General features: G+C 40.5%; 1 protein-coding gene and 1 long non-coding RNA gene across 2 annotated transcripts in view; one reads left to right on the top strand and one right to left on the bottom strand.

Annotated features, from left to right (window-relative positions):
* LOC121184962 (endoplasmic reticulum mannosyl-oligosaccharide 1,2-alpha-mannosidase-like) overlaps positions 1 to 4,005 on the top strand; it is a 16,759-nt gene extending 12,754 nt beyond the window's left edge. The window contains exon 5 of the mRNA XM_041042895.1: positions 3,877 to 4,005. Within this exon, the coding sequence (XP_040898829.1) occupies positions 3,877 to 4,005 (129 nt within the window). The remainder of the gene's footprint in view (positions 1 to 3,876) is intronic.
* Positions 4,006 to 7,344: 3,339 nt separating this feature from the next.
* LOC121185091 lies at positions 7,345 to 7,864 on the bottom strand. Its single transcript, XR_005894336.1, has 3 exons — positions 7,848 to 7,864; positions 7,713 to 7,748; positions 7,345 to 7,614 (listed from the first exon to the last, which is right to left on the bottom strand). It is a non-coding gene; the product is annotated as an uncharacterized LOC121185091 (long non-coding RNA).
* Positions 7,865 to 11,420: the final 3,556 nt, after the last annotated feature.

Genomic DNA, 11,420 nt, shown 5'->3' with positions numbered 1-11,420 from the left:
AGCTGTGTGGCTCGGTGGTTAGGTCACAGTCAAAGTGGAGCTCAGGTACGCCCCCTGCTGTATGTGTTTAAAAATTCAAGGTTAGACTTTCTTTCTTCCTGTGGCTCATGTTTAGTTTTTTTGTGCATTGTGCAGGATGGAGCAGCTGATCCAGAGGACTGTGAGAGACAAGGTGAGAGCAAACATGTTGGTCAACGTGGCTCAGTCTTGTGGGTTTTTTTTTTTTGTTTTTAAACATTTCAGGGTTCATGTGTCTCTCACTGTCTCCATTTCTGTGTTCAATTCAGGAAGTGTTGGATCAGAGGCAGTTGGTGTGTGTCCTGGGCCATGAAGAGGAAGAATTGTAAAGAGCTTTGTCTCCTGTTGGGCTTGTGGAGGGTGTGTTTGCAAATAAATGCTTGATTTGTACCCAGTGGCAGTTGTCTGTTGTCTGTGCTTGTTTTGTGATGTACAAACTGATTTCAAGGCTGCATGGAGTTTGGAGAATGTGCCATGTTTAAACTTAGTGACTGGCTCCACACTTTAACATTTCAACCTTAGGTTTAGGACTTTTAGTTAATTCTTTAAGTGGCTAGAGTCATCTGTGAGGACTGTCAGAGTGTAAATGTAGTTGAAAATTTTTAGACAACTAGTTAATATGCAGATGAAACAGCGCAGGCTGTGCTGTGTGGATGACAGAGTCTTAGGCTTTAAACTGGGAGGTGTTAGATGCTCCACTTAGACTTGATGGAGTTTTAAAAACACTGTTCTTTTTCTATTGGTTTAAACAGACCAAACCTCTGTTAGAGAGCTGAATGCTTTGGCTGTTGACCTGTGGTGTCTGGGTGCCATAGTGTAAGAGTTTAAACTGTGAGCTGTTGGATGCAATAGTAAGATTTATGGGTAACTGTTTGGCTGTACCTCTCTGACTTTAGACATGAATAAGTAGATGTGTGTGTAATAGTTGGCTTTATATGTCAGACTTGTTTGGTATGAGCACATGTATGTTAGAGTTTGGCACTGTGACTTTTAGACTGTGGTGTGTGGACGCCAGGCTGAGTTTAAACCCAGATGTGACAAATGTTCAGTGTTTTTACACATATGCATTAATGTCTGTCTCTTTCCAGCTGCATGTGGATGAGGCCATATCCAGGGTGGAGCTCAGGTACGCCCCCTGCTGTATGTGGAAGTGTAGCAGAATGTTTAAAATAGGTCTGACTGTTTGTACCTGTATCTGATGTAGAGTGTATTTGTCCTATACAGGATGGAGGAGCTGATCCAGAGGACCACAAGAAATAAGGTGAGAGCAAACATGTTGGTCAACATGGCTCAGTCTTTTGTTGTTTTGTTCTTCTTTATTTTTTTTTATTTTTTTTATTTAACATTTCAGGGTTCATTTGTGTCTCCCTGTCTCCATTTCTGTGTTCAATTCAGGAGGCGTTGGGTCAGAGGCAGTTGGTGTGTGTCCTGGGCCATGAAGAGGAAGAATTGAAGCAGAAGGGTGTTTGCAAATTAAAGGCTTGGTTTGTACCCAGTGGCAGCTGTCTGCTTGTTGGCTGTGCTTATTTTGCAATGCACCAACTGATTTCCAGGCTGCGCAGAGACTGTGCCGTGTTTAATCTTGGTGACTGGCTCCACACTTTAGGTTAACATTTCAACCTTAGGTATAGGACTTTTCTTTGTTTACAGCCATCTGTGAGGACTGCCAGAGAGTAAATGTAGTTGTAATGGTTTTGAGTTTTGGCTCAATTTTGAGACAAATAGTTAATATGTAGATGAAACGGCGCAGGCTGTGCTCTGTGGATGACAGATTCTTAGGCTTTAAACTGGGAGGTGTTTGATGCACCACTTAGACTTGATAGAATTTTAAGAACTCTTTTTTTTTTGTTTTTTTTTTTCAACAGATCAAACCTATGTTAGAGAGTTTTATGCTTCCTGTTGACTTGATAGTCAAAGTGTGATGATTTTTGTTGTTGTTGCTGCAATAAAGTGGATTTGTGTCTGTGTTGTCTTTTTTGACATGTGGGAAATGGAAAAAAGATGACTTGGGTAGCCATACAGGTCTACATGTACAAAGTGTGTCACACTTTACAAGTTTTTGTTGCTGCAATAAAGTGGATTTGTGTCTGCGTTGTCTTTTTTTGTCTTAAGCTTGACATGTACCAAATAGGTGAAATAGAAAAAAAATGACTTGGGTAACCATGATACAGGTCTACATGTACAAAGTGTGTCACACTTTACAGGTTTTTGTTGTTGTTGTATTAAAGTGGATTTGTGTCTGTGTTGTCTTTTTTTTGTCTTAAGTTTGACATGTAGCAAATAGGGGAAAGGTCAAAAAGAGGAAAATAGACGAGTAGCCACAATACAGGTCTACATGTGCAAAGTGTGTCACACTTTACAACTCAAACTCTTACAAAGTGCCACTCTACGTAACTCTCATTTGGTATTGTGTGGCACTGAGTGGGCCCATGTATGCAACTGCACATCAACAGTGTAGTGGACTTTCATGATGGAAGCTTACCCCTGTTTCAATGAGTCATAAGCTGTTTTGAATGAATTCATCTTGTAGCAGAGCCTGTGGTTAAAACATTCTGCCAAACTCACAGATCCAGGGAAGCGCCTACCGGGCTCCACTTTGACCGTGACCTCCTCCATGACTCAGTCCTACCGGCCCGTTATCAATGAACTATTTTCATTTTCTATTTATAAGCAATGAAGACGTGTAGGAACTTATGCAGGGACAATAGAGAAGAAATCAAATAATCTTGTGTGCTGCTTTCTCTGCAAATGGAATTGCTGCATTTCTGCTAAAGATGGAAAATGCAGCACTTAACATTAAAAAGCAAACAAAACCATCACATACTTAAAGAATTGAGTAAACAAACCAATTAAGTAGTAAAATATCTGAATACTGAGCTAATGGAGTAGTTAAGCCAAATGTGATAAAAGAACAAGTAATCTTAAATACTACTTAGAGTATTTAATTAGTCATGAGGTTAAACAAACGATTAGTTAAGTAATGTAATGGAGTAGATATGCAAAATATAATTTTAAAGAATTTTTTTTTGCTGGTGTTTGTTACTGCTGTCGCATTCACCCACTGCGGCCCATATCACACACACACACACACACACACACACACAGGTATTGCATACATTTAACATGCATTACATACATCGTACAAGCATTACATACAGCATACATTTCATGTGGGGATCGGCTCAGGGTTGCTGGATCACGGCTTTAAAGCCACACATGTCGGGCTGTGGCTGGTTCGAGACCGTTTCGTCTATGGTTAAATTAGTTTTACGGTTTTTGTTCTTAATTGCTTCATTTTAGCATGTATTTTTGCGACAGTTAATAATCGAACAGAGTAATCTGTTACATAAGTAATTGACTAAATTTGGAAAATGGCGTCGAAAAAAAGTAATTTTTTAAAAGTTGGTTATATTTTGTTTTTCCCCCCTCTCCTTCTCTGTAACCCTCACCACACACACACACACACACACACACACAATTCATAGGCATTCACAGACATACAGACACCACATACATTTACAAGCATTACATACATTTACAAGCATTACATTTCATACACATTTCATGTGGGGATCGAACCCCCGACCCTGTGATTGGGAGACAAGGCGCTCTACCAGCTGAGCTAGCCAACCACGATTTCGGCCCCGCTCTCACCGTCTTATGAGTCTCCCATGAGTGAATCTAACAACATGTTAATCGTGTTTTGGTACGCTAACGTGAAAAGCGCGTAAACGACGAGCAGCGGCGTGAGCTCGGATAGCTCAGGCGGTAAAGCTGCGGGTTGGAGACCATGAGTCTGCGGGTTCGATTCCTGCTGGGAACGATCTCTATTTTTAAAACCACACGTCCAGGTTGCAGATTGAAGAAGGTTCCGAATGCAGCGGCCAGTGCGACGGCCAGCGGTGGCGTACGTGGATCGCTCGCGGTTTGAAAGCCGCACCACCCCCGAAGAAGCGGGTTCGAGACCAGATCGTTCACCGTGTATAAACTCTTTAACGATCTAACTTTAATATTTACAAAAAGCAAGCGCAAACGAAGCAGTTATTTTGGCGAAATTTTTTGCTTTTTTAATGACTTTTTTAATGACAATATAGCGAAAAACGGCATCGCAAGCGATGCCGTCTTTCGCTATATTGTCATGCAAAACGAAAAAGTAAACGTTTTTTTTTTTCTTTTCTTTTTTTTTTTTGGAGTTTTTTTTTTTTTTACAGAGTCATTAAGAATGTACGCATCACTATACGCAGCTCGCTCGAATCGACCCAGGGAGCCAAAATCCGAGCAGTATGGTCCGCGCAGCAAGCTGCGCGGACCTACTGCTCGGATTTTGACTCCCTGGGTCGATTCGAGCTCGCAGACTCTCTTCCTACTCTCTTCCTACTCAGCTTTACGCCTTTGCTTGCATAGTAACAATACAGCCACATTATTATACAAAAAGAAAACTTTTTTTTTTACTTTTCTTTTCTTCTTTTTCTTTTCTTCTTTCTTTTTCTTTCTCTCTCTCTCTCTCTTTCTTTCTCTCTTTCTTTCTCTCTTTCTTTCTCTTTCTCTCTCTTTTTTTCTTTCTTTCTCTCTCTCTCTCTTTCTTTCTTTCTTTCTTTCCCTCTCTTTCTTCTTTTTTTTTTAATCATTACAAAAAATTGATGTTTTTTTTTTAAATCATTAAAAAAAAATGGTTTTTTTTTTTTTTTTTTTTTTATTATCATTAAGAAAAAGCCAAAAACTTTTACCAAAACAGTTGTTTCCATTGCGCTTGCTTTTAGTAAACGTTGATGTTATATTGATAAAGTGTTTCTACACGGTGGAACGACCTGGTCTCGAACCAGCTTCTAGAGAGTCGGTACGGCTTTCAAACCGCGACCGATACACATGCGCCACCACTGGCCGTCGCACTGGCCATCGCATTCGGAGCCCTCTTCAATTGGCAACCGGGGTGTCTGGTTTTAAAAGTAGAGATGACTCCCATAAAGATTTGAACCCGCAGACTCTTGGTTACCAACCCTTCACCTAACCGCCTGAGCTAACCGAGCTCACGCCGCAGCCCGTGTTTTTCGAGCTTTTCACATCAACACCAGGGGTCAGCGTACCAAAGCACAATAGACTATAGCATAGCTCCCGTTGTTGAATCCACTGAGGAGAGGCTCATAAGGCGGTGAAAGGTGGGCCGAAAGCGTGGTTGGATGGCTCAGTCGGTAGAGCGCGTTGCTTCCCAATCACAGGGTCGGGGGTTCGGTCCCCACTTGAAACGTGTATGAAATGTGATGCTTGTAAATGTATGTAATGCTTGTGAAATGTATGTAAAGCTGGTCTGTGTGTCTGTGAACTATGTGTGTGAGTGTGTGTATGTATATGAGTGTGTGGTGGGAATTGCAGAGAAAGAGAAAAGGGGGACAAAAAACGGGGGGAAATTTTTTTTTTTTTTTTTTAAATTTATTTTTCGACGCCATTTTGCAAATTTAGTCGGTTACTTACGGTTACATCAACACCAAGGGTCAGCGTACCAAAGCACAATAGACTATAGCATAGCTCCCGTTGTTGAATCCACTGAGGAGAGGCTCATAAGGCGGTGAAAGCGAGGCCGAAAGCGTGGTTGGATAGCTCAGTTGGTAGAGCACGTTGTTTCCCAACCCAAGGGTCCGGGGTTCGATCCCCACATGAAACGTGTATGAGATGTAATGCTTGTAAATGTATGTAATGCTTGTAAATGTATGTAATGCGTGTGTGTGTGGGTGTGTGTGTGAGAGGTTCCAGTGGTTGAATGTGAGTCAGAAATAACACCAAAAAGGGTTTTTTTTTTATTTATATTTTGAATATCTAGTCCATTACATTACTTAACTAATCGTTTATTTAACCTCATGACTGCTTCAATACTTGATATATATGATTTACTACTTCAATACTTATATATACGATTTACTACTTCAATACTTATATATACGATTTACTACTTCAATACTTATATATACGATTTACTACTTCAATACTTAATATATACAATTTACTACTTCAATACTTATATATACGATTTACTACTTCAATACTTATATATATGATTTACTACTTCAGTACTTAATATATACGATTTACTACTTCAATACTTAATATATATGATTTACTACTTCAATACTTATATATGATTTACTACTTCAATACTTAATATATGATTTACTACTTCAATACTTATATATATATGATTTACTACTTCAATACTTATATATATATGATTTACTACTTCAATACTTATATATATGATTTACTACTTCAATATTTAATATATATAATTTACTACTTCAGTACTTAATATATATGATTTACTTCTCCATTACATTACTTAACTAATCATTTATTTAACCTCATGACTGCTTCAATACTTAATATATATGATTTACTACTTCAATACTTAATATATTTGATTTACTTCTCCATTACTTTATTCGCTGAAATACTTAAATTACCCCATTACTTGTTCTTTTATCGCATTTGGCTTAACTACTCCATTACCTCAGTATTCAGATATTTTACTACTTGATTGGTTTGTTTACTCAATTCTTTAGGTATGTGATTACTTCAATAATCAATGACTTTGTTCTTCTCATTCATTACATCTCTACTTACTGTTTTTGAATTTTAAATGCTGCATCTTTCGGTCTTTAGCCAGAAAAGTCCTTTTTTTTTTTTTTTTTTTTTTTTTAAATTTTCCTTTGTTGTCCTTCCCCCTATTTGGTAAATGTCAACCTCAAGACAAAAAAGACAACACAGGCACAAAGACACTTTATTACAACAACAAAAAAAAAAACTTGTAAAGTGTGACACACTGTACATGTAGACCTGTATCGTGGCTACTCAAGTCAACTTTCTTTCTATTTCCCCTATTTGGTACATGTCAAGCTTAAGACAGAAAAGACAACGCAAACACAAATCCACTTTATTGCTGCAACAACAAAAACTTGTAAAGTGTGACACACTGTACATGTAGACCTGTATCGCGGCTACTCAAGTCATCTTTTTTCTATTTGCCCTATTTGTTACATGTCAAGCTTAAGACAAAAAAAGACAACAGACACAAATCCACTTTATTGCAGCAACAAAAAAACTAAAATCATGGCACTTTGACTATCAAGTGGACTGGAAGCATAAAACTCTCTAACATAGGTTTGGTCTGTTTAAACCAAGAAAAAAAGAACAGAGTTCTTCAAATTCTATCAAGTCTAAGTGATGCTTTTAACACATCCCAGTTTAAAGCCAAAGAATCTGGCATCCACACAGCACAGCCTGCGCTGTTTCATCTAGATATTAAATATTTGTCTCATTTACTCTCTGGCAGTCCTCACAGATGGCTCTAAACAAAGAAAAGTCCTATACCTAAGGTTGAAATGTTAACCTAAAGTGTGGAGCCGGTCACCAAGATTAAACATGGCACAGTCTCTGCACAGCCTGGAAATTAGTTGGTGCATTGCAAAATAAGCAAAGCCAACAAGCAGACAGCTGCCACTGGGTAAAAATCAAGCCTTTAATTTGCAAACACCCTCCACAGTCCAGATGCAATTCTTCCTCTTCATGGCCCAGGACACAGACCGACTGCCTCTGACCCGACGCCTCCTGAATTTAACACAGAAACAGAGACAAGGAGACACAAATGATTCCTGACATGTTAAAAACAAAAACTGAACAACGGTGACCAACATGCTTGCTCTCACCTTGTTTCTCATGGTCGTCTTGATCAGCTGCTCCATCTGCACAATGCACAAAGAAACTAAATATGAGCCACAGGAAGAAAAGAAAAAGTCTAACTTTGCATTTTCAAACGTTTCCAGATGCAGCAGGAGGCCTACCTGAGCTCCACTTTGACTGTGACCTTCATGCCAATCTTCATCAACCTGCTAATCACAGCCACACACATACTCACACCTACAGGCCCAAGCACAGCACCATCAACAATACACAACTACTGACAGCCTCTACATCAAGAGCCACTAACATCTAACACACACACTAAACCTACACTGACAAATAACCACAACTAAGCCTGACAACACTCAGCTACACACTTCAGCCCGCACTTCCAACACTATCTGCCCATAGGCTTCCACATATACACAGTTGTGTCCAGATCACAACTGCATATATGCTTCCACCTACAGACACAAGCACAAACACGGTAAACCTACACCGACCTCAATGCTTTTCACACACACTGAATCCATCCACAACTAAACCCTGACACTACTCAGCCAGACCCAAACTCCAATGCACCTGGATACAGAACAAAGCCACATCTAAACTGAGCTGAAGACAGGCCTGCACTGCAACCACGCACACACACACACACAAACAGAAATTAATGCATGCATATCTGTAGAAACACTGACAAACATACTTGCTCTCACCTTGTTTCTCATCGTCCTCTGGATCAGCTGCTCCATCCTGCACAGGACAAACACTCTACATCAGATACAGGTACAGTCAAACCTGTTTCAAACATTCTGCTACACTTCCACATACAGCAGGGGGCGTACCTGAGCTCCACCCTGGATATGGCCTCATCCAAGCCAGAGCCCCACTCGGCCACATACAGCTGGGAAGAGAGACACATTAATGGATATGTGTAAAAACAATGAACATTTGTCACATCAGGGTTTAAACTCAGCCTGGCGTCCACACAGCACAGTCTAAAAGTCACGGTGCCAAACTCTAACATACATGTGCTCATACAAAACAAGTCAGACATGTCTATGTCTAAAATTAAAGTGGGACAGCTAACAGTTACCCATAGATCTTACTATTGCACCCAACACCCCAGTTTAAACTCTTACACTATGGCACCCAGACACCACAGGCCAACAGCCACAGCATACAGCTCTAACATAGGTTTGGTCTGTTTAAACCAAGAATATGTAAAAGTGTCAAGTCTAAGTGATACATCTAACACCTCAGTTTAAAGCCTGAGAATCTGGCATCCACACAGCACAACCTGCACTGTTTCATCTGCATATTAACTGTTTGTCTAAAGATTTTCTGTTACCTACAACTCAAAATGTTACAACTGCATTTACACTGACAGTTAATTTAAACAAAGAATTAACTAAAAGCCCTAAACCTAAAGTGTGGAGCCAGTCACTAAGTTTAAACATGGCACATTATCCAAACTCCATGCAGCCTTGAAATCAGTTTGTACATCACAAAATAAGCACAACCAACAAACAGACAATTGCCATTGGGTACAAATCAAGCCTTTATTTGCAAACACACCCTGCACAACCCCAACAGGAGACAAAGCTCTTTCCAATTCTTCCTCTTCATGGCCCAGGACACACACCAACTGCCTCTGATCCAACACTTCCTGAATAAAACACAGAAACAGAGAAAGTGAGAAACAAATGAACTCTTAAATGTTAAAACAAACAAAAAAAAACAACAACAACACTGGAACACAACTAAGCCTGACAACACTCTGCTACACACTTCAGCCTGCACTGCCAACACTATCTGCCCATAGGCTTCCACATATACACAGTTGTGTCCGGATCACAACTGCATATATGCTTCCACCTACAGACACAAGCACAAACACTGTAAACCTACACCGACCTCAATGCTTTTCACACACACTGAATCCATCCACAACTAAACCCTGACAATACTCAGCCAGACCCAAACTCCAATGCACCTGGATACAGAACAAAGCCACATCTAAACTGAGCTGAAGACAGGCCTGCACTGCAACCACGCACACGCACTAACCCACAGAGAGAGAGAGAGAGAGAGAGAGAGAGAGAGAGAGAGAGAGAGAGAGAGAGAGAGAGAGAGAGAGAGAGAGAGAGAGAGAGAGAGAGAGAGATTAATTCATGCATATGTGTAGAAACATTAAACAATGTTAACCAACAGGCAGCGTCTCACCTGGTCTCTCTTGGTTCTCCCAATCAGCTCTGCCATCCTGCAAGAGAAACACCACAATTTTTATTTATTTATTTATTACATAATTAATTAATGAATCCACTTAACACAAAGATCTCTGACAACACACAACAGCCACAGTGTGTCCCTCACTCCCACAGGATGGCGCTTTCTCCTCACCAGCAGCACCTTCACTGGCTCCACCCCACATACAACTACAACACTCTCTCTCTCTCTCTCTCTCTCTCTCTCTCTCTCTCACACACACACACACACACACACACACACACACACACACACACACACACACACACACACACACACACACACACACACACACACACACACACACACACACACACACAGAAAATATAAAATTAGTGCATGCATAAGTGTAGACAGACTACAATGTGGCTCTTGCTCACCTGGTCTCAAACGGTCCTCTCACTCAGCTCCTCCCTCCTGCTGAAAAACACCAACACATTGGTTTTGGATACTGATCAGGTCAATGGTTGAACTTGTAATATTCTGCTTCACATCCAGCTGCAGCAGGAGCTTTACCTGAGCTCCACATTGCCCATGGCCTCAAAGTCAGATGGCCACTCAGCCAGAAGCAGCCGCACCCAGAAAGAAACAAGGAGACATTAATGCATGCATAAGTTTTCTTCTACATCAAGCACCAACTATGACTCACACACACTAAACACACACTGACCCCAGTGCCATCCATATAGTGACAAATAGCCACAACTAAGACTGAAAATACTAAACTACACAATAGAGCCTGTGCTCCCAACACTACCTGCTGATAGGCTTCCACACATATACAGTTGTGTCCGGATCACAACTGCATAATGTGTTTCCACACACTGATGCAACAGCCTGGAAATAGCAAACCCACACTGCAAACCTAGTTGGACCCCAGTGCACCGCCCCCAGAGAACTGATCTAAGCACCATATAGAGTGCATTAAAGACAAAAGCAGGCTCTTCCTTCTTTCTGATTTTAATAGACACATTCTCACTCAGACATGGATGCATGCATACTGGTAAAAACACTGAACAATGTGGCCTTCATGCACCTGCTCTCAAAGGGTCCTCTGGATCAGCTCCTCCAACCTGCAGAAAAAAGGAAAAATAAAATCAAAATTTAAAAAAAAATCTGACTTTGGGTACTAATCTGGTTAATTATTATTATTTTTTAAAAGATGGTGAAACAGGGTTACCTGGGTTCCACACTGGCCACAGCCTCATCCAAGCTGGAGCCCCACTCAGCCAGATGCAGCCACCTGCAGGACACAAAGGAACAAAGAAAACAACAAACAAACAAACAAACAAACAAACAGCAAAATACAACTGAGTCCTTCAATGCAGAAACATTGAGCAGTATTGGCTAAGATGCATCTTCTCATGGTCCTCTTGATCAGCTCCTCCATCCTGCACAACTAGTGATGTTGTTCTCGACGCAGTGTCCATCTTTTGAAGCAGAAGCGTTGAGAGACAGTGGTTCCA

The sequence above is a fragment of the Toxotes jaculatrix genome, chromosome 7 (genome assembly GCF_017976425.1).
Source record: "Toxotes jaculatrix isolate fToxJac2 chromosome 7, fToxJac2.pri, whole genome shotgun sequence".
NCBI lineage: Eukaryota > Metazoa > Chordata > Actinopteri > Toxotidae > Toxotes > Toxotes jaculatrix.
This window is presented reverse-complemented; position numbering and strand designations above follow the sequence as displayed.